Genomic DNA, 24815 nt, shown 5'->3' on the forward strand with positions numbered 1-24815 from the left:
TATCCAAATACTTAGATCTGGTGTCATAAAAACATTCCATGGAAAATAATTCTTATTTTTATATTGACATCAGCCAAATTGTTAACAAATTTCCCAAAGCATAGCCAAGGTGATATTAGGGCTTGTGTCCAGGAAACTTATTTCCTTGTTCAATGATAAACATTATCTACTTGCGCTGATTGTGGTTTGGTCATAGAAGTCTATAGTTTTACTAATCTGTATTTCAGATAAGTTTCTGGTTTCCTGATGAAGTCTTTTAAAACACATAGTCTCCTCATTTTTCTTTATTTCTTCATTTATGTGCAAATGAAAATTATAATGGTGTTTTATAAATAAATAAAATTATAATATATACAATATATACTTAACACCTATATATACTTCTATAAATGCAAGTATAGATGAAATAGTTGTGTTTATATGCAATATTCAAAAACTGACTAAATGCCAACACAAAGTAATAGGTATATTCTAATAATATAGACATTCCTGTCTTTTAAATAATCTTAAAAAGGTCATATAGACTCTTTGTTTAAATTTCAAATGTAATGACTTATTTAATTTCAAAATTTTACTTACTGGAACACAGATAAAAAGATTTATATAAAGTATATTTTTTACATAAATGTACTAAAATTTTGGCAAGAATGGATCATTGGTAGGAGCAGCCACTTAAGGTCAGGACTGACTGATCAGACTATGTCCACAGCTCTTCTACTTGCTCCTGATGCCTAGTTTCACCTTTGACTCTGTGGTCAGTGTTTTCTTTAAAAACAAAAACAACTTTACAAAGAAAAACATGACAACTGGAATTGTATATATTTAACATTGCAAGCAAATGTTAATTACACACACATATATATCGTGAAATGATTAGCAAGGCCAATATAATTAGTTCTTGCTTTTCCGATGTTAGTGGATTACTTGAAACCAACAATGTCTTTAGAATTATCATTAAAATTTGATTTCACAGGAGAATTAGAATAATTGTTTCCCAATGTCCCAATTTGTTGACTAATATTTCTTGGCATTCAAAAATCAGGCAATATCCTCTTTTTTCCTTTCTGAGAAAAGATGGAAATGTCAATTGAGGCCATGCTCTTGAGGGAAGAGATATATTTTTCTTACAAGGATAAATTTTCATTCACTTATATCTGCATGATTATGTCCATGGAAAGGGTCTTTGCTGAAACAAAAATGTGCATTTAGGCTATTTTGCCTGTCATCTTGGGATAACATAAAATTCACAGGAAAAACACCATATAGGAATTTTTTTTTAATTTTGAATGTGTTTTCTCTTTGGTTGAGATAATTTTTTTAATTTTATTACTGTTTTTCTTTGGGTCACACCTGGCAGCGCTCAGGGGTTACTCCTGGCTCTGTGCTCAGAAATCGCTCCTGGGATCAAACCCGAGTTGTCCTGGGTCAGCTGCATGCAAGGCAAACCCCCAACCACTGTGCTATCTCTCCAGATCCACCATATACATTTTTTGAGTTCCCATAGTTATTTTTAAATAGACAAAATCATTGACAAATCTCTTTAATTGAATTATTCCACAGACATGAAAAAGCATGAGGGAAACAATAGGAAAGTCAACTATGTTCACACGTACTTTTAGACTATAGTTTTAGATACAACCCAGATACTATGAATATAAGCCATTCAATATTGAAGTTACTATTAATCTGGGTTTGGGAAGAAGCACTTTTCACAGCCTGTCCCCAATTCAATTAAAAAATTAGACTCACCAGCTATCGCATGTTTTAAATACATCATCTTAGGAAAAATAGAGACAATGCACCAATACATATGTTAAGCAACTACAATGTGTTATTGGACACTATAATCACATCTTTCCAATGTATTTTCTCAGTCCTTAAGTTAATGCTACCTGGAGGCTGGTGAGATAGTACAGAGGTTAAGACAATACAAGGGTTATCCAGGCCCCATGAAGGCAGCCTGAGAAATCCTCATTACTGTTACAGCAAGGCCCCATTGGCTCTGCACCCTTGAACCCTTGTACTGACCCTCCTGCCTGATTAGCCAAAAATCACTGAAGAGGACCCCAGTTTTCTAAGCACCACATTTAAGGGACTGGAGAGACAATATAATGGATGATATGTTGACCTCAGGCAACCCAGATTCAATCTCTCAAGGCCCATGAAGAGTGACCCCTCAGCACAGAGGCCGGAGTAGGACTAAGCAACAATAAATAGCAAAAAGATTGAACATCCCTCACAATAATAAACTTCTAGGAAAGACAGTAATTTTATCTCATGGACTGGGAAAAATAAAGCTCAAAATTTCATTCATTAGTCACATTGCAAGCAATCACACAATCTAAAATGTGATCCAAGTACAATGGTGACATGTGACAATAACTACTACTCCCATGGACACTGCCTGCTCCACAGCTGTATAGAAGCCTGTACTCTACATCATGAGGAGCATCCTATCTATGCACACGCAAATAATAATGAAGTGTATGTCACAGTGCGTATTAGGTGCTCATTAAACAGCTGTCAAAAGAGCATGAACCAAAGGTATGGTTTGCCAGGGTCAGTTACTTCCTGTTGCTGAAAGAAACATAATGAACTTGGAGATAGAATATACATGTTTGAGAAAAGATTAAAGAAAAAAATTTACAACAGTCTATCCAATTTTCTTACCTTTAAATATTTTACCAGCTTCTGAATCTGCCAATATTCCGATGGCAAATCTGCATTTGCTTCTTGCCGGTGATCAGGTGGTTCTTCGTCTTCCTCACTCTCTGAGGAGCTCTCACTAATAACTTCCTCCAGCTTTTCAGTTGTCTTACTAGGAACAACAATACCAACAGACATTTATGCTACAGCATATGAGTAAAATGATAGTGTATGTCAGCAACATGTACAAATGCAATGGATAAGATTCTAACACCTTCTTGAGTTCTAGAAGTTCTTCTGATATGAATGTGGGAACAAGGATGATAGAATAATTGGGAAGGGCACTTTTCTTGCTTGCAGCCAACCCAGGTTTGATCCCTGCACCCTATATAGTCCCTGAGCACTGCCAGAATGTAAAGTCATCACTTGAGCATCACTAGGCATGATCCAAAACAAATAAATAAACAAAAACTATCTGAGAAAGGCAATTAATAAACCAAGTCTCATAGCTGGTGCATTTCAGTATCTTTGTTCGTTTTCTTTTGCTTTGGGGCCACACCTGGCTGGAAATCATATGTGGTATTGAGAATAGAATCTTTCTGGCTCAAGTTTAGACCTTTTTCTTTTATGCAATAATGTTAAAGAAAAAAAAACAGAAAAGAAGTGAAAAAGAATACTGAATAAATGTCATAATAAAGCTCTTAAGCTCAGCAGTTAAATAACTTAACATGTTCTTTTAATATTTACATTTATTTAAACATATTGATTTCATATAAAATGGAATATACTTTTAAAAAAAACTCCATACTCCCATTATGCTTGCTACATTTCAAATGTTCAATCATGATACGTGATAACTAGGCTTCCTTCATGCACAGCTCAGCTGTAAACCTCTTCTATTAACACAGTTCAGTTAGGCAGTGCTACACATGTTAAAGTCAAGGGTCCCCTTACCACAGTACTGTTTTTTTTTTTGTTTGTTTGTTTTTGGCTCTGCTCTAAAAACTTCAGCCTAACATCAAGGCCATAGATGCATCCAAGTTAACTCAAACTTGATCTATTTCTATATTCTCTTTCTTTCTCTCACTCTTTTCTAAGCTCATTGTTCTCTCCATAAAAACCAATTTTCTATATAATTCCATTTTAAAGCATAGGAGAAGGTAGATATTAATTTTCTAAGAGTCTATGATGCCTTTGACACCCTAAAGATTTTCTTGGGCATTCAGAGTACCAAATCTTGTATTTCTAAAAAACAATTTTTGCACCTAAACTGAAGTGCCTCTTAAATTCAACAAGCCACAGAAGAGAGTTTCCAATTCCTGTATTCTCCATCAAAAGAGACAAAGAAATTACTTCCATGGATAAGTGATGGATGTCCTTTCCAGTCCTAGACTGAAGCATATACCCAGAAAACATAAATGCCTTGGGCAAAAGTCTAAAGTTACTTTCCTCATCTTAACAAACTTCTGAACATCTGGAGGGAAAGGTGTGTTAAGTTTTCCCAATCACCCTAAAATCATGCTTAAAATAATTACCCAAAGGAGAACTGTTGTTGTTATTATTATTATTATTATTATTATTATTATTATGGTTTTTGGGTCATACCCGGCAGTGCTCAAGGGTTACTCCTGTCTCTAGGCTCAGAAATCACTCCTGGAAGGCTTGGGAGACCATAGGGGATGCCGGGATTTGAACCATCATTCTTCTGCATGAAAGGCAAACACCTGGCCTCCATGATATCTCTTCGGCCCCAGGAGAACTGTTATAACCCCTTTGACATCTAACTTTGAACTACTTTCTGCCTTTTTCTTTTTTTGACTTTGGTTTTTGGGTCACACCCAGCAGCGCTCAGGGGCTACTCCTGACTCTACGCTCAGAAATCGCTCCTGGCAGGCTGAGGGACCAGATAGGTTGCTACTTTCCGACCCATACTTTCTGCTTTTATATGACTCTTCTCCTGCCTTACCTCAGAGCAACTCTATGTTCAGGAGATAAAAAGAAGTGACCGTCAATGTTTAACTGATCTGTGAACTGAACCCTCAGATTGCTGCTACATCATTACATCGTGGGCATTATTAGATATGAAGAAATTATTAATGACTATTTTATCACTGAGTAATAGTTCTTAGCTATATGGCAACAATGCCTCATTCACTACCCTAAATTTCTATTATATACTAAAAAATCATTTAAAATAATTTCAATTTCCAATGCTATAGACCAAGTATCTACTTTGGAATAAAAAAACAGATGTTTCCCCATTTCTCGTAGCATAGCTACATGTGACAGAAATATAGAAAACAAGCATGAAGTAAATGACTCTGACACATAGAGGGAAGACTATCCAAATGTGGGGAACCTGAAAACAAAGCAATGATGAGTTTTGTGAGTCCTGTTTCTGTCTCATTTATCTCTGATAAAGTCCTAGTGGAACAGAGGTGCAGAAACTCCCATGGAAAAGAAGTACCTCACAAGAGATGCTCTTTATAATTAAGGACCAGAAAGAGAAGAGTCTAATAAGTCAGAAACTTTGGGTAAGGGCTGGAGTGATAGCACAGCAATAGGGTGTTTGCCTTGCACGCCGCTGATCCAGGACAGACCTTGGTTCAATCCCCAGTATCCCATATGGTACCCCAAGCCAGGAGCAATTTTTTTTTTTGATTTTTGGGCCACACCCGGTAATGCTCAGAGGTTACTCCTGGCTATGTGCTCAGAAGTTGCTCCTGGCTTGGGGGACCATATGGGACACCGGGGGATCGAACCGCGGTCCGTCCAAGGCCAGCGCAGGAAGGCAGGCACCTTACCTTTAGCGCCACCGCCCGGCCCCCGCCAGGAGCAATTTTTGAGTGCAAAGCCAGGAGTAACCCCTGAGCATCACCAGGTGTGGCCCAAAAACCAAAAAAAAAAGGAGGAGGAGGAGGAGGAGGAGGAAGAGGAAGAAGAAGAAGAAGAAGAAGAAGAAGAAGAAGAAGAAGAAGAAGAAGAAGAAGAAGAAGAAGAAGAAGAAGAAGAAGAAGAAGAAGAGAGAAAAGGAAAGAAAAGAAAAGAAAAGAGACGTTGGGTAATATGCAGTCTACTCCAGCCAAACCCACACAATATACTGTGACTCAACTATAAGAAAAAATGAAGTTATATAATTTTACATTATGTGATTTTAACTAAATTGTACAATGCTAAGTGTACTCAGACAGGATTCAACAAAATGGCTACACTACAGGCAAAAAAAATTTGGCTAGTGAACTAACTGAGCTTACATAGTGGGGGAGAGTCTGGGATATGGTGGAGGGAATAAAAGAGACTAGAGATGAGCCCCACAGAGATGTAATAATACATGCATAAAGTATCAATAACAACATTGTAAATAACAGCATCTTCAAAATAGGGAGATATTATGCTATCATCATACTTAATGGTGAAAAGAGAACTATTTCCCTCGAGGTCAAGGACTAGAACTTTGACGTCTGTTATTCAACATAGCACTGAATGTCAAGTTCTAGATATAAAAATTGCACAGCACTTATATGCCCAACCTACAAATCACTGGTGAAAAGACCATAATAAACACAGACACAGTGTTTATGTGTTTGAAGTTTCTAGGCAGCAGAAGTTTCAATTCTTCCAAAAATAGGTAAGATGCTTATGAGCCAGTGAGATCTCACAGAAGGCAGGGTCCTTGTCTTGCAGGCAGCTGAATCAGGTTTGATCTTTATGACCCAACATGGTCCCCCATACCACCAGGAGTGATCCCTGAGCACACAATCAGGAGTAAGCTCTGAGCATTACTGGTGTGGCTCAAACAAAAAAAAAAAAAGAAAAGAAAAGAAAAGAAAAGAAAAAGAAAAAGATAAAAAAGGTAGATTGTTAATCTAATTTTCATCAAAACCCTCAGAGTAACCTGCAGCAAGAATTTTCTAAAATGTGGAGAAGTTAATTGGTAGAAAGTGAAAAAAAGGGCCCGGAGAGATAGCACAGCGGCGTTTGCCTTGCAAGCAGCTGATCCAGGACCAAAGGTGGTTGGTTCGAATCCCGGTGTCCCATATGATCCCCCGTGCCTGCCAGGAGCTATTTCTGAGCAGGCAGCCAGGAGTAACCCCTGAGCACCGCCGGGTGTGACCCAAAAACAAAAAAAAAAAAAAAAAAAAAAAAGAAAGTGAAAAAAATTAAACAAATTTCAATGTTTACTACATAGGTACAATTACAATACTGTTTGTATTAGCTAAATATGAGATATAAAAGTCAAGACAAAACAAACATCCAGAAATAGTTCCACACTGAATAAATGTTTGAGAAAGGTATAAAGGCAATCACTGGTGGAAAAGTCTTTTCATCAAATGCTATTGAAGTTACTCAAGTTACCCAAAACATCCACAGGCAAACAAATTAACTTTAGCTCAGGTATCACATTTTATTTAAAATTAAGTCAGAATAAAACATATATTTTAAAGTGTAAAATCTACAAAAAGTTTAGGAAAAATATGGGTAATAATTTCAGTTCAGGGGTCTAATATAAAAGTTCCTGGGACTGGAGAGTTAATCCAATAGTTAAGACACTTTCCTTGTATGTAGATGATCCTGGTTCAAACCCTGTTCCTCCCACAAAATAAGGTTATTCAATATTGCATAAAGGCATCATACATAATAGAAAAAGATCAATAAACTATGCTGTTTTGCATGCATAGGCTTGTGTTTGATGCTGGCACTGCTGAGGATAACCCCAGAGTACAAAGCAAAGTTCCTAGGCACTGCTAAGTATGGTCCCAAGACAAAACAACATCAAAAACTAGAAAATCAATAACTTATTCTACAAGAGACACTATACATTAAAGTTAAATTATACATATGAAAAATGTTTGTATAGTGTATATATCCAACTCAAAGATATCCAAAATTGAGTAAAAGAACTCTGAAAATTCTAGATTAAAATTATAAATGACCCAATTAGAAAATAATTAGACATAAGGAAACATTTCACTGAAAAAACATAGGTACATGGCAATAAGCTTGTGTAAAGATAATCAGGAGCACTAGCGATTAGGGAAGTGCTTAAATCACAATAACCATATAACTACACCACTTCTAGAACAGTGAAATTTAAAAAGTAGTAAATAAAATGTTCTGGCAGAATGAAAGAAAGTATCTCTTATATTGTTGGTGGGAATCTAAAATGGCTTAGATACTATTGAAAAGGTTGTCATTTTTTAAGACACTAAATACATCATTATCATACATGCCAAAAATTTATCCTAGTTAAATGAAAATTTACATCCATATTTAAAACATTATATATTTGCTCATTGAAGCTTTATTTTTAATGGCTTAAATTGAAAAGAACTAAAATGTCCCTCATAGTGAAAGATTAGATAAACTATGGTTCATTCATAAGCTTCAATGAATATATCCAGTATGCTACTGAATAAAAAAGAACAAACTGTTAATACAGACAACAACTTGGTAAGAGCTCAAGGATATTATGGTGGTGGGAAAAGAACCAATACCTAAAAGCTATGATTTAGTACAAGTTCTCAAATGATAAAATTAAAGAAGTGGAGAAAGGAGTCATAATTGTCAAGAGAGATGGGAAAAAGAAGAGGGTAACATGAAAGATTTCTAGAAAAGTTCTATTGCCATGAGGAGCTGTATCCTCATCGTACAAATCTAGCCTTAATAAAATAATATGAACTACACATACTAATGCTAGTTTCCTGATTTTATATTGCACTATGGCTAGATGAGAATTAACCATTGAGGATGCCAGATAAAATTAGTATGAGACTTCTCTTTTCTATCTCAGTAACTTTCTATATGTATAAATCTTTCAAATAAAATGGAAAAATTAAAATCAAACAAATTGAAGTATTTATGTTGAACCACTGAAAATAAATATTTTCTTTTCCAAACTATACACATTAATTAATTTCCACTATTTCTTTTGTTTTGTTTTGGGTCACACCCAGCAGTGCTCAGGGGTTACTCCTGGCTCTATGCTCAGAAATCACTCCTGGCAGGCTCAGGGGACCATATGGGATGCCAGGATTCAAACCACTGTCCTGCATGCAAAGCAAACGTCTTACCTCCATGCTATCTCTCCAGCCCCATTTCCACTATTTCTTACCACCACTTTATCCTCTCTAATGAAAGTGGCTAACACTCTTTCCTCCAGATGTCAATTTGATGGCCAATCAGGTAGGAAATTTATCACTTAGTTTTGTAGAATAAGAATGACTTGTTTTTTCTATGACCTGACAGGTCAGAAGCCAGAGATCAGCTAAGAGTCCAGTTTTGCTACTATTTAATTCATTGTTCTTTGTAATAAATAGGGTTTCAGAGGGTTATCTTGTATTTCACATGACTCCATCAAGTAACTACATTAGAACTACCCTTAGAATAAACTACCTTTAGGAGTAAATTACCTTTAGAAATATTTTAAGCAATTCATTGTTATTATTTTTACAACACTCCTAGCAAACAACTATCTTAGGACCTAAATATAGCAATAATAACACCACTAATCAGCATTCACTTATCCATTAAAGGATGTAAAAGGTGTTTTTAAAGAACTAATCATGACAAGAGAAAAACATACCGTGCTGATTTTCCAGGTAAAGATGTTTTTGCATGTTTTTCAAGCATATTTTTTTCCTCTTGTGTGTCCTTTATTGAGGTTTTGTGACTAAAAATGTAATAATTGATTTATATTAATAGTAAACTAAAAATAGAAATGTATCTAAGTAGACTTTCAGTTTTACACATGCAAATGTTGGGTTCCTGAAAATAGACTTGATCTATTCTCAGATGACACTTGTAATGTCCCTTTTGTTTTTTAACCACAGTTACGATTTTTTGAATTGTTTTTATTGAATGACTATGAATTATATATTCATGACTGAGTTTCAAACATTTAAGATTCCAACACCAATGCAAATCACAATGCCTTACATAAAAAAGAAAAAGAAAAGAAAACAAGCAAAAAAGATGTCAAGACCGATCTCACATGATTTATATTATGAAGAACCACATTGTCTATCATTTCTTTATTATGAGAAAGATCTTCGGAGGCTGGCACCACTGAGTAATTTCTTCACTCAGGGGTCTCAAACTCAATTTACCTGGGGGCCGCAGAAGGCAAAGTCGGGGTGATCCTTGAGTGCAAAGTTAGTAGTAAGCCTTGACCATTGGGGGGTGTGACCCAAACAACTAAAACAAAACAAAACAAAATTCCTCTAGGGCAGGGGCACAAAATGTTGTACGGAGGTTCGCAAACGGCCCACAGGCCGCGAGCTTGAGACCCCTGCATGCCTTCTACTCTAAGTATCTTATTGTCCTGGATTAAAATATTTATTATATTTTGTATTTAAGAGTGCAATAAGATCTCAAGAATTTTTTGGTACATACAGTGTTTTCATTAAATATTTAAGTAAATCCATCATAGCAGTGATAGATATAAAAAGGAATATTCAAAAAGTCACCTGCTGGCTGTACACTTTCTGCAGACTCTCTTAAAATAGTCACAAAAAAGACAACACCAAGTGATGAGAAGTAGAGTAACAGTGTCTCATCTTTCTAACGGTCTCCTTCCTCTGTCAGCTCTTTTGATTTGCTATCAAAATAAAGCTAGGATCCTTAGAATCCCGTGGTTCAGGGTCCCCCAGGTGAACCAGGTATAATCCAATCAAGTGACAAATAGAATTTTTAGAGAGGCTGAAACTTGCAAATCTACTAAGCCTTTAAGTACATTAGTCACTTCTGCTGGCCTCAGCTTTTAAGTAGTACTGGCTCTTAATCTTCACCTTGGCACCTAGTTATAAAGGATTCTAAATAGAATTCACTTTTAGATTTCAGACGTTCATCAAACCTAGGTCTACTTCACTTAGGACTCCTAACATTTTTGAAGCCTTAGCCTTATAGTATTTACTTAACATTCTGTTGTTATTAGAGAAGGCCAGTCTTTATGAAAGCTTTCTGAATTGACACCACATAATTCCAATCATTCCAAATTTTCCCAGCACTTAATCATGGTCCTACAGCTTCATTTGCATTTCTCACATAATTTCTCCACATGCTTTTTGCTCAGATTCATGAACGGCTCTACAATGAATATGTATTTTTACTTTCTTTTCATGCCCTACATGCAAAAATCTTATTGATGGCAAGTCTTCTTGTTTAGAATATGAGGACCAGTAAAAAAAATCTACTTACAACATGAAGTTTGGGATAATTCTAGTCTATATTTTTCTATAATGAAATGTTATATGAAAAATTACACAAGAATGTGGTTACTAAAACACACATAATGCAAATATCCACATACTCTTTAAAATCCACTGTGGCCTTCCAGTTCAAACTTGGTTCTAATCTCTTCATCATATGAGCCTTCATTATATTCATATGGTTCTTTTCTCGTGTATCCTTAACTTCTTTAGAAGCATCTGAGTTATTTCCCATTTTAGGACCTTCAATAGCTTTAAGTTCCTTTTGTCCTTCAAGGAATTGAATATCCTTTATTTAGAAAACAAACAAACATCGATTTTTACAATGATAAGATTTAATCATCTAGTACTTTCTTTGAAAAAATAACACGGGTGATAAAATCAGAAAAGTCTCGTGTGCACCTAAATTTGTCTTGTTCTTTAACAACGGGTTGGATGGATTTCATGAATTTTGGCTAAAAGTAATATGATAATCCTAAATTTGGCTCTGTTGCACCACATAACATAGAGATGGACACAGGTATAAAACTTACTTCTCCAATCTGCTAAAAAATTTAAAGACACATAATATTGAAACTTCTAACACCAGAGATAAAGAAAATATCATACAGGTAACCAGGGTTAAAACCCTTAATATGGAGAAAATAATAAACCATTGAAAAATATTTCTAATCCCCCAAAATGCAAGTCAGAAGTGTGATATTTTTATCATAACCATGTGAATGAATGAGGGAATTGGAAAACCTGTCTAGAGTACGAGTGGGGTTGGGGAGGGGTGGAGGGAGATTTGGGACATTGGTGGTGGGAATGTTGCACAGGTGAAGGAGGGTATTCTTTACATGACTGAAACCTAACCATAATCATGTTTGTAATCAAGATGTTTAAATAAAGATATTAAAATGTATTAAATTAAAAAGACTACATATACTTAAAATTATGCAGAGCTATTTATATGTCTAAACTCTACCCTTTATGTCTTGCATAATTTTATATAATCTTGCATTGTAATAAAGCTTAAAATTAAAAAGAAAAAGAAGTGTGATATTTTTACTAAAAAATAACCAAAAGCCTGTCAGCCAAAAATTCTATACTAAGACTTTCAAAAATAAAGATAAAATAGAACCTCCAGAGATGAGCAAAAATTGAGATAATTTATGGCTAGTGGTTAAAGAAATAGTAATGAAGTATTTATTAATGAAGTACTTAAAATATGAGAGAATATTTTACTGAGCCTAAAAATGGATCTATATAAAGAAAATTTCTTAAAAGTGTAATATGAAAAATGTAAAAGATGTATTCATTTTTAATTCTAAAGCATTATTCACTATATAAAGCAAAAACAGTAACTCTGAGCCAGAGAGATATTACACTGGGTATAGCATTTGCCTTGCAGGTAGTTGACCTAGATTTGTTACCTGGTACCACATGTCCCTGACCTCAGAGCCTGGGAAGGCAAGAGGAGACACTAAATTCAATACCTGGTATCACATAGTCCCCCACGCATGAGCAGGTGTGGCCCTGGTAACCCAGCCAGATCATCATCACACTGATAGTCCTGAACATTGAAGAGCTAGGATAGACCACACTCCCCCATCCTGGGCACCCTGAGGACTTTTTGGGAGGCCCCAAATCACAACATTAAAGAAATAAATTAATGGGGTGCAAAAAGAAAAAGCAAGTATTTGTGCTCTAAAATAAAGTGTTAGGGGCCGGAGAGATAGCATGGAGGTAAGGTGTTTGTCTTTCATGCAGGAGGTCATCGGTTCGAATCCTGGTGTCCCATATGATCCCCCATGCCTGCCAGGAGCAATTTCTGAGCCTGGAGCCAGGAATTACCCCTGAGCACTGCCGGGTGTGACCCAAAAACCATAAAATAAAGCATTAGAGATATAAATACCAGAAGCTGAAGAAAATATTACATAAAAAGAATAATCCAAAGAAAAGAAGAGGAATAAAGGAGAAGAGAGGAAAAGATAGAAGGCAAGAAGAAGAGGAAGCAAAAGAAGATGAGAATCATTTTATTGGGGGGGGGAATGTCTGGCAGTGCTCAACTATTACTCCTGGTTCTGTACTCAGAGTATATTCCTGGCAGTAATTGGGGTACCATATGCAGTACTGAAAATAAAATTAGGGTCAGTGGAATGCAAGGCAAGTATCTTAGCACATTTAGTACAAATGCTCTGTACTGTTTCTCTGATTCAGTATGATTATCTAATGAAGACACTGATAGAAGTATAAGTTAGAAAAGATAATTAGAAAAGTTAACTTCCAGGCCCGGCGAGGTGGCGCTGGAGGTAAGGTGTCTGCCTTGCAAGCTCTAAACAAGGAAGGACTGCAGTTCGATCCCCCGGCGTCCCATATGGTCCCCCCAAGCCAGGGGCAATTTCTGAGCGCTTAGCCTAACCCCTGAGCATCAAATGGGTGTGGCCCAAAAAACAAAATAACAAAAACAAAAACAAAACAAAGAAAAGTTAAATTCCAAAACAACAGTCTAAGATGCCACCTGAAAGAAAAAGTAAAGAAAAACCAAAAAACTATAAATCCATATAAACAAATCCTTCTCCAAGTTGATAAGAACTATTGCAGCTAAACATAGTAGTTTTATTTTGAATATAAAAAATACATAAACCATCATTTTAGAAAAAGAATAATGGCAGGAATAAGGAAATGGTAGGCTATGTTTCATTTTAATATTATTTTGTTCATATCATACTGATGTGTTCACTTAACTCCAGATTAATGTTTTCTCTAGAAGTCCTTGTCCAAGAAACAAGTAACTTTTCTATGGTTTAATGTATTATGAGAGAATTATTTTGAATATGGAAAAACTTATAGCTATGACTTCTTCATATAAAATATTGCTCACATGAATCACTGAAATTACTCTAAGTACAATGACTATATAAAATTAATTTTATAATAAAATATAAAAAAGAATCAGAAAAATAGAGTAAATAAAACTAGAAGAAAATCACCCGGAGAGATAGCGCAGTGGCTTTTGCCTTGCAAGCAGCCGATCCAGGACCACAGGTGGTTGGTTCAAATCCCAGTGTCCCATATGGTCCCCCTGCCTGCCAGGAGCTATTTCTGAGCAGACAGCCAGGAGTAACCCCTGAGCACTGCCGAGTGTGGCCCAAAAAAACAAAAACAAAACAAAACAAAACTAGAAGAAAATCAATATCAAACTAACAAAAGCCAAATAATAAAATTAAGTTATCACTTCAAGAAATTTGGTAAAATCTATAAATCAGCTAGTTGTTTTTGTTTTTGTTTTGGGGTCACACGCAATAGTGCTTGGGGGTCCATACGGGATGCTGGTGATTGAATCCATGTCAGCTACATGCAAGATAAGCACCTTGCTTGTATGATCTTGCCAGGCTCTGGGCCAGATAAGTTATTAAAACATACCAATTTCAATGGCCAATTACAGCAATACATGGAAAACTATAGATAATTTGTGCCAAATTAATTTTAACTGAGATGAAAAAATTTTTCTTTAAAGGTAACCAGAGCTTTCTCAAAAATAGCCTTCACAGACTTTTAACTATTAAAAGACACTGAATTTATAGTTTAAAAGATTTAAATATGAGAAACCATTATTAACATATTATAAACCACAAAATCCCAAACAATAAAAACAATCTTTATAATTTCAACAAAGAACACTCTGCAGTCTTCATTAATGAATTCTATCAAATATTTAGCACAGACACAAATCCTACAAAAATTTTTGTCACTTGATACCAAACCAAGGTTATTAAAAGAAACTACATATTGATGATTTTATTATTGCAGTTATAAAAATTCTTAATAATACTTAGCAAATAAAAATAGATAGTATCTCCTGAGCAAATAAAATTCATCCCAGAAATAAAACATAGGTTTATCATTTAAAAAATCAATGTAATTCAACATGTTAACACAAACTAAAAAAATAAAAAGAGAGGCCAGAGAGAGTTCAAAAGACTGGAACATGTGTTTACATGTAGGAGGCCCAGGTTTGATCCTTGGCACAGCAGGCTCTCTCCCAAGCATCATCCAATATAGACTTTCTTGGGCGATTTCTGAGCGGAGACCCAGGAGTAACCCCTGAGCACTGCCTGGTGTGACACAAAAACAAAAAACAAAAACAAAAACAAAAAAAAAAAGAAAAAAGACTCCTTGGGGTCCAAGCGGTAGCAAAAGACATAAGGCATCTGCCTTGCGTGCTAGGTTAGGATTGACCATGGTTCGAATCCCTGGCGTCCCATAGGGACCCCCCAAGCCAGGAGCGATGTCTGGGCGCATGGCCAAGAGTAGACCCTGAGCGTCACCGGGTGTGGCCCAAACCCCCCTCCCAAATAGACTCACTAACACTGAGCCATGAGTAGCCACTGAGCACTTGCTGGGTGTTGTTAAAAATAAATAGCTAATCATTAACTTGATAACTATGAAAAATATGAATGTTATTTGCCAAACACAAATATCTATTTAATGTAAGCTCTTACGTTAAAATATAGTTTCCTCAGTAATTAAAGTTTGTACATTAAAAATCATACAGTCAGTATCACAGAAACCAATATTAGTCAGTTCTGTACTGGAAGTTTCAACTAGTGAATTCAAGAATCCTCAATGAAAACAACCCTGAGAAATGATCATTAGAATAGTGTGTAGGTTCTGGGAAAGTAATGAGGAAAGTAACTTGGAATGACAATAGAGGAATGCTGCAACTCTGGGGAAGGCAAGGCAAGTAGTTCCACAAGCATAAAACAGTAATATTTCTACCAATTTAAAAATATCTATTAAGAACTCACTTTAAAAAAATTGCCTAAAAGGATAATGGCTATACTATTTATTTTAAGTCTTTTAAATAAATATAAACATTTAAACTAACATTAACTGTAGGATCCAAATATAAACTGCTTAGGAAAATTCATAATAATTTTTGGGGGTTTTGGGGTACACCCTGCAGCACTCAGAGGTTACTCCTGGCTCTACGCTCAGAAATCGCTCCTGGCAGGCTCGGTGGACCATATGGGATGTTGGGATTCGAACCACATCCTTCTGCATGCAAGGCAAATGCCCTACCTCTATGCTATCTCTCTGGCCCCGGTTCATAATTATTTTTATATGAAAACTATGCACTGAGAATTTCAAAATATTGCTGAGATAAATAAGACCTAAATGAAGACAGTCATTTGTGGCAATCATGAAACATTCTGAAAGCTGAAAAGAGTAGACAACTTACCTGCCTAGATATATTTTCTGAAAACACTGGTGATTTTTCTTTTAAAAATGTAACAAGGTCTTTATAAATGTCACCTTTTCTCTCATAATCAATTTCCCCCTCGTCATCTGTTATACCCTTTGGGAGAAAAAAGTTGAAGGCTATAATAAAGTAAGAACCACCTGAGTATATGTGCTGTTTTTTTCTCTAAAACAGAGCTTCTTATATTTTTTCCACATATGATACTTTTCTGCCTTAGAAAAAAATTATATTTTAGATAATAGAATTACAATAGTGTTTTGAGTTTATAGTATCAGTGCACAAAGTTATTGCACATCATCAGGACTGAAAATCCCAAGACCCCTGTATCATACCCCAAAGAAATTTTTATGAAACCTGGGCACATAGATACACAAGTAAAAATTACTTTTAACTATTTTAACACACTTTATAAAGTTTCATGACACTGCGATCTAAGAAACTAGGTTCTAAAGGATCCATGTTAGAATGTTTAGACAACCCCTTCCCTCTCAACAACATTTTCCATCATCCATCCATTCTGCAAGCCTTTCCAGCATATTGGTGTTTCTCCTACATTTCATTCCATTGTTCAGTAGAGAAATAAGCATGCTCTCCCCACTGAATACCTGTAAGTCTGAAAAATGCATTGAGACTTCAAGATCCTTAGATGAGCTCAGAAGAAGGGCTCAAAATTAGTGTCACAACCAAAAAGCCTGCTTCTGTATGCCAGGCTCGGCTTGGCTTCTTGCACATACAATTATTGCCAAAGGCTTGTTTTCTGTGGTCTCTAAAAATCTGCCCCAGATGCCATTGCTCTTTCATCTTTTATTGTCTCTTTCTTCTTTTCCTTTTTCTTTCCCTTTCTTTTCCTTTTTATTTTTTTCCTTGTTTTTATTTGTTTGGAGGAGGCACATCCAATAGTGCTCAGGGGTAACTTCCTGGCTCTATACTCAGGAATTATTCCTGGTAGTGTTGAGGGATCACATGGGATAGCAGGGATCGAACCACTCCTGCAAGCCCCACCCTTCCCTTTCCTAACCCTAGCACTTACCTTTCACCACATATTTACAGATCTTTAGTGATTATATGACTAAAAATATAAATCTGTGTAACTATTGTTACATATGAAAATATACATGTGTACATATGTATATAGAGAACATTAATGTGTTACAATATATTATAACTACAGAAGAGGCTTATTTTCTTTATCGGTCAAGTCTTTATATTTATTTATTCTTGTTTTTGTATTATTTGGGGGCCACACCTGATAAAATCATGGTTTTTTTCCTGGCTCTGTGCTCAATGTTCTCTCCTGATGGGGCTCAGGGGATCCTATGTAGTGCCAGGGTTCCAACCCAGATCGGCTACTTGCATGACCTGCAGTGCTATCTGAGAGGAATTATTTAAATGTTTTAATGTCAAATACATTTGGATGTCAAATAAATTTAAAAGAATTGAATAAAAATAGTGGTTTCTACAGGAAAAAGAAAGGAGAGGGAGAAAAAGAGAGAAAAAATATCTGCCATAAAAGCAGTCTAGTAGAAGGATGGTCGAATGGGCAGAGGGGAAACAGGGAACTCTGGTGGCAGGACATGTTTATTGGTGAAAGGATGAGTGCTGAATATTGTATGACTGAAAATCATAAACAATGTTGTCACGATGTTTCTCATGAAGATTTCTAAAGAATTTATTTAATTTAAACAAACATTTTTTAAAAAATAGCCATTTCTTGTGATTTATTTTAGGAAACTAAAGAAAATTAATCATTTCCCCTTTTTTATCTCTTCCCCCCAGTTACCAGGGGCTTGGGGAAAGGAGCTATGGAGAGTTAGAACCACAGAAAATTTCCTTTCCCATCTTTAGACACACATACTAATTGGGCAGAATTCCTTCTCAGAGCTCTGGACTGTTTAATGGAGCACAGCCTTCAGGTTCCCATTTCTTAAAGCCCTGGCTCCTAGTTCTGTAGGACCCTATCTCTTAGCTCCTAAAGAACCATCATGGATGTGAGCAATGACAGCTCTTCAAAGAACTTTGACAGTACTGAAGGACCACCTTCCAAAGGTATTGGCTTAGCCTAACAGTGCCCCTCCCCATATATCAGGTGACAGTTTCTAGGAGATGTGGTCCAGATTTCCACATTTTGATAACCACTGTCACCTCAGCTCAGTATAGAAGCTCCACATAGTGCTTTCATGTTATTTGAGTGTTAAATTGCTTTAGTTTTTAAATAGGGGTCACTGGCTACATTACCCAGCCTAGTGGTCCTGACATTTTGGTGCTAGAGCCCAGTGATTCAGAGCTACTCAGGGCTGGTGGCACTCCTGTGACAGGAATGATAGAGACAAAATGCCAGGCCTAGCACATTCTAGGCATGTTTTCTACCACTTGTGATATACCTCCCCACCCCTCAATGTCCCTTTTTTGCCTTTTCTTTCTGCTAATAGTTGTGTAGAAAATGAACTGATCATTTTAAAAGATTTTTATTTTGTAATGAGCCATGGGCCCCTTTGAAAGCCATTTCCTAGAAGACTGAGTTAATAGTCTGCAATTAGGAAACTAGAAAGAGTAATTCAAAGATAATTTTGGGAAATACTTGAATACCACAGAAAAGAACTCCCAAGCCTGGAAAGAGGCCTGCATTTACAACCAAGTATCAAAATTAATGGATTGGGGGTATTTTCCTCCTAAAAATTACTTACGCCATTTAAAAATACTCCATCTGAGTGACAAGTAATGCACAACTCTTCAAAATCATGAGGTTTCACGATCACATAACACATTTCCCCATGAATTTGTCTCCATGGTGGGGCTCGACATCCATTTGAAAATTCATAATCTGAAACCAATTATCAATCAATTAAAAGATGCTCCTTAACCCAAAGTCTTGTAAATTATGCTTCAAAAAATGACTAGATTTTAGGTTTTAGTTTTCTGAAATTTTCAATTTTAATATAGCTCTAGAGTCTTTTAAAAAATAATATAATATAATAATATAATTTACTTAATATCAAAATATATTATTATTTTATTAATTATATTTTATATTACTAATTATAAATATTTTATTTAATATATATCAAAACCTTTTAATTATTGTTATGTCATCACATTATATTATACCATGCTATATTATATTATATAACAAAGATATAAAAAGATATAAACCTGAAGTATATTTGATTGATTCTAAAATTGTTCGATCTCCTTTTCCTGAGAAACGTTGAAGCAGGGCTATGTCATTCTTAATAGTAACTGGATTTAAGCGTATTATTCTGAAATAAATGTTTACAGAGTTATTTTAAACATTGTAAAAAACAATATTTATAGAAAAACACAAAAGAATTGTAATACATCAGGGAGAATATCTTATTTTTGCAATTAAAATTAGTTAAGTTATACAACAAAATTTTAGTTCATTTTAGTCATGCTAGAATCTCATAGCATGTCTTACAATCTTATATAAGTATTATAAGACATTGACAATAACCACTTAGGGTCCATTTAGGGGCTGGAGCGGTGGTACAAGTGGTAGGGTGTTTGCCTTGCACACGGCTAACCTAGGATGGACCACAGTTCAATCCCCCAGCGTCCCATATTGTTCACCAAGCCAGGGGCTATTTCTGAGTGCAGAGCCAGGAGTAACAATAACTCCTGAACATGACTGGGTGTGGCCCCAAAATCAAAAAAACAAAAAACAAGGCCCCTTTAGAATTAGATGAAACACAACTGAAATGCTTTAGTCATGTAATTGCCAATTATAACTTTTAAAACTAGAAATATCCAAGTAATAAACTAAAATTTTGTTTCAATAAAATGTATTGTTCAATTAATAGTATCATCACCCATATTTAATTTTTCCATTTTTATTTTACATTATGAATATATCTTCAGTAAGTTTGAGGGATTTCTTATTTATTCTAGTAACTCACAATGAAATATGTTTTAGAGAATGATTGAGTAAGTGCTGGTCCAATTGACAAAGCAGCTTGGCAATCTTCAACTTAAGCTCATATTCTGGACTATCATCTTTGGTAATTTTATCCAGAATATTTAATGTAGACAAGTTTCCTTTCATTACATTGTATTCCACGCCCAGAATTTTTGATATTGGATTTCTGTTAGCTAACCAAAAAAAAAAAAGTAATTAAAAGTTATCATCTTGTCTCTGCCACAAAATAATAAAACAAGAACATCTTTCAAACACTCAAAAAAGTTTTCTTTATTAAGCTTTCCTGATTGACCCAATTAGAACTGATTCGTTTCTCCATTTTTTTTTATATTTAGGCATGTCCTTCTACCTATTGGGATGTTCTACTTTGGCATCTACAGATGTCATCTTCTTAATAAGATAAAGACTAAAGCATTCTTTGTTGTTGTTGTTGTTGTTCTTATTGACTCTTGGTTGAGAAAAGGCATTCAACCAATGTATTCATTAATTGAAATAAATTTAAATAAAGGTCTCCATAAATAGAACTTGGTCAGTTGAAACTAACCAAAACTTATTTAGCCAGTTTCAAGAAAATTATACTTGGTGCAGCTCCTGTCTCCCTCCCCTGACATCCACTTTAAACAAGCAAAAGAAAGAGCCCCCTCTACTCCACCCACATTACAACTATGGCTACCAGCACCCTTCTAGGAGGCAATCTTGCCCACTTTGAGAATCACTGCTATAAAAGAATCTTTGTGAGAACTATGTGTTTGTGTGTTTGTGTTCATCATCTTTCCAACCTGTTCAAATGGCTTTCTATTTCCAATTTATTTGATATTAGATTTAGAAAAATAAATCTAACCAGTATTTTAATGCATATCAAAATTTTACATGATTTGAAATTCAAATAATGAAGAACCATAGATGTAAAAGTTGAGCCTATAGGTACTGAAAAAAAACTTGTTAAGTTGAAAAAAATAATAAACCAGGTGGTTAAAAAGAAAGGAGCAAACTTTTTTATATAAAGGAAGAAGTTAAGTTATATTAAATATATGTGAAGAATGATAATAGTATAGCCTTACACAGCTGACTTGCATTTGATCCCAGTACCCCTAACCCAACTAGATATTTAACTTAGTGTCAAGCCAGGAGTAAGCCCTGATCACCTCTGGGTATGGTCCCAAAACAAAACAAAACAAAACGAACATGACCTTAATAGACACTTCACCAAAGAAGGCTATATAAAGATAGCCTACAGTCAAATAAAAAATATCCCAAATTACTTACTAGGTAAATACAAATGTAAATCACATCGCTCATTGGTGAGAATAATCTATGTACAAAAGACTGAAAGCAAGCACTTGTAAGTATATGGAAAAAAATTGCTACGTGGTGGTGGTCTAATGAGGTGAAGTCTATATGGAAGCAATACAAGGATGTACTTAAAAATAAAAACTACACATGATCCAGAAGTACCATTCCACATCATTTATTTGAAAGATATAAAATTCAAAAGGATATATTTTTCATAGCAGTTCTATTCATAATAGCCAAAATGTGGCATCAGTCTAAATGCTTATCAACAGATGGCTGGATAGAACTGCTGTGGTGTATATACTTAATTCAATACTACTCTGCAACTGAAAAAGCTAAAACTGTGCCCTATTACCAGGTGGCTTCATTCATATGTTAAATCCAAATTACTAAAGCAAACAAACTCCTACACATGATGAAAATTGTGATGCTTACCAGAAGGAAATGGGAGTGGGAGGGAGGAATGAGGAGCTGGGTCTCTTTGGTGGAATGGCACTGGAACTTTGGTGGTGAAAGCGTGATAATTGCACACATAGGGAAGAGTGAAATTAAATCCCTATAATTCTATAATAGCATTAAAATAAAATCTTTTTGGGCAGGAGAGATAGAATGGAGGTAAAGCATTTGCCTTGCATGCAGAAGGACGGTGGTTCAAATCCCGGTGTCCCATATGGTCCCCTGAACCTGCCAGGAGAAATTTCTGAGTGTAGAGCCAGGAGTAACCCCTGAGGACTTCTAGGTGTTACCCACCCCCCCAATAAATAAATAAAATAAAATCTTTTTAAGCTTAAAAATACAAAGTTATCTCTAGTTGTATGCTTTTTTCCTCTGGTATCTTTATTACTATCTCAAATGCCCAATGCTTATTTTACATAATCCAAATCTCCTTACCTTTAACTTCCACTGGTTTTGACAATTGGGTGAGGGATCAAGTAAAACCAGTTAATATAGCTTTTCCACTACATTGATGGATCTGGGAAGTATCATGATAAATGAAGTTAACTGGACAGAGACAGAATGATCTTGCTCATATATCGTATTTAAAGAAGAAACATGGTAAGATTTAAAAAATGGCCAAAGACAACAAACAGATCATAAGAACTGATCTACAGAACTGAGCTTACCAAAGATAAGAGTAAAGGGAGACTTGGGTAGGGGTACACTGAGACAATGGTGGAGAGAAGAAAATCTGCCAGACAGTGTGAATGAAACTCTATCATTAACAGTACCTTTAGTCCTTAATGCAATTTTCAATACAAATTTGTTTTGGTACAATGCTGGAGCTATTTATTTTATAGTAGTATGTTTACAATGGTGTCAATATTTATAGCTTTAGTATAAAGTTACCTCACTCACCATCAACTAAGTACCTGAGTTGCCCATACTCCAAATCATGCCTACCCAGAACTCTTACAGAAAGACAAAATGTAGCAAAGAATGCATACATAGCCAAATTAGATATAGAGATCTATGTATTAAATATATGTTGAAATTTATGAAAATGTATGCCTCTATTGTCTCTTTGTATTCAGCTTGACGCTCAAGATTTCACATGTCCTCAGTCAAGTAACTCTGGTGTACAGATTGCCTGGTAAGGAGGAACAGGCAAGAATAATCTTTGATTTCAGAGACAAAGAATGATGAGCAAGAAGGCAACCCAGGCAGCCATGATTCCAGAGAGGATAACTACCTACTTAGCCACATTTCCTTCTTGATGGATATTTCTTCTATTAAGAAACAATGATAGTAGACAATTACATTCCTCTGGGTCTATTAGGTGACTAGACCATAATGAGAGCATTACATCTCCTTAATGAAGAAATTATTCCCCATTGAATAAAACATACTCACAGACAGCTGTGAGGTGTCTAGTGGAGTGCAGATGAGAAAAAGAGAAAGTGAGTTTATTATGGACTGTCTCTGCCAAAGGAAGAACCTGTATTAGTTTAAGGAAAATATACCGCCATCTATCACAGCAGAGCATGGGGATAGAAGGTAGATTTCCATGTAGACCGAGGCAATCTTTTATTCCTGATGTGAACCTTAAAGATTACAAGCATTTTTTGTCTTTCAGAAGCTAAGCAGGTTATAAAAGGTTCCCAATAGTAAAGCGTTAGGCTTTTCATTTAAGGCAGAAATTTGACAAAGCATTCCAGTCAAGGAAACTTAATAATATTATAATGAAATTTGAACATATGCATTTTTTACCTTGGAGGTTACAGAACCTTTGCCAAGACACCATAAGGAATGTTCCCCCCACCCATGAATGTCTTTTGACAAGTTTAATGCATAGGCTAGAGTGTAAATATCACCTTCAACACAAGCCTGTGCTTCCATCAGCTTTGTATCTTTAGCAATAAATAAAAGGCGTGACAGCTGGCCAAAGCTCCAGATTTTAATTTGTGGCACCGAGAGAAAGAGCAAAGGCTGTCCATTTTTATCAACTTCTTCCGATTTGACTGTAGTTTCACTGAAGCATAAAGAAAAACAATCAAAAGATTCAGGTTACCTAGATGCTAACAGAAGCTGAATTTAAGACAAATTATTCCTACCTCTCACTATAAAGCACAGAATATAAACAAGTCATCAACTCATTAGAAGTTTATCTACTTTCCCTTTCATCCACAAATCAGACTTTTATAGCCCCAAAATCACTGTAGTAAGAAATCATCATGTGCTAAACTCAGAAAGAAAATTTTAGTAGTTCCTTGAATAGCTACATGAACTTACTCACATTTTTCTTGAACAAAGCTCATCAAAACAATTGATTCTACAGAACCAGTTTTATGATTATTATTATTATTTATTCGACAGAACCAGAATTATGTTACTTTATTTATACATTCTTATACAACACTAATGGTTCGAACTTTTCTAACACCTGTGGTTTTTTAAATAAAAAATAACAAAACAAACTGATCTCTGTGGATTTCTCTCAACCACCATAACCTAATTTGCTTTTTTAATGCTTTTTCTAAACAGAAAATATATGTCTCAGTCCTCTATATTTGAACATATTGGTAATTTTGTCTACTTTAATGATTTTATACTATCATTTTTAAATCATAAAATGATTTTATATTAGTGATATTTCTACAAATTTGTACCCACTTAAAATATTAATTACAATGGCTTGGTTTTTTATTGCATTCAGCTATCCCTAATAAAAATTCAATATTCTCAATACTAGTCAATATATTTTAAATTCTGCAATGCTGATAAACAATTGCAAAACACTGTCTGGTTTGGTAATTCAGACTTTCTACTAGTGACACCATATCATTAGAAGTCAGAGAATAAGAATATGGGACTGAGTATAATGGTTCTCCTCAATACGTCTAATACATCCCTAATTTCTAAAACCTGTGAATATGTCCCCTTTTTTTGAAAAATGGATTTGCCAGGTGAATTAAGTTAAGAATCTAGAAATGGAAAGACTAATCTGGATCATGGAATCAAAGAGTCCCAGAGAAGGTTGGAAAGTCAA

The 24815-nt window shown here is 35.2% G+C and overlaps 1 protein-coding gene across 1 annotated transcript in view; it reads right to left on the reverse strand.

The window, feature by feature from the left end:
• The window catches only part of ODAD2 (outer dynein arm docking complex subunit 2), a 177847-nt gene that overhangs the window by 151324 nt on the left and 1708 nt on the right, over nucleotides 1-24815 (reverse strand). Inside the window, 8 exon segments of the mRNA XM_049777479.1 lie at nucleotides 2671-2818; nucleotides 9230-9316; nucleotides 10955-11142; nucleotides 16081-16197; nucleotides 18786-18922; nucleotides 19252-19358; nucleotides 20016-20208; nucleotides 23641-23798. Of these exon segments, the coding sequence (XP_049633436.1) occupies nucleotides 2671-2818; nucleotides 9230-9316; nucleotides 10955-11142; nucleotides 16081-16197; nucleotides 18786-18922; nucleotides 19252-19358; nucleotides 20016-20208; nucleotides 23641-23798 (1135 nt within the window).

This window comes from Suncus etruscus, chromosome 7, assembly GCF_024139225.1.
Source record: "Suncus etruscus isolate mSunEtr1 chromosome 7, mSunEtr1.pri.cur, whole genome shotgun sequence".
NCBI classification, from domain to species: Eukaryota; Metazoa; Chordata; class Mammalia; order Eulipotyphla; family Soricidae; genus Suncus; species Suncus etruscus.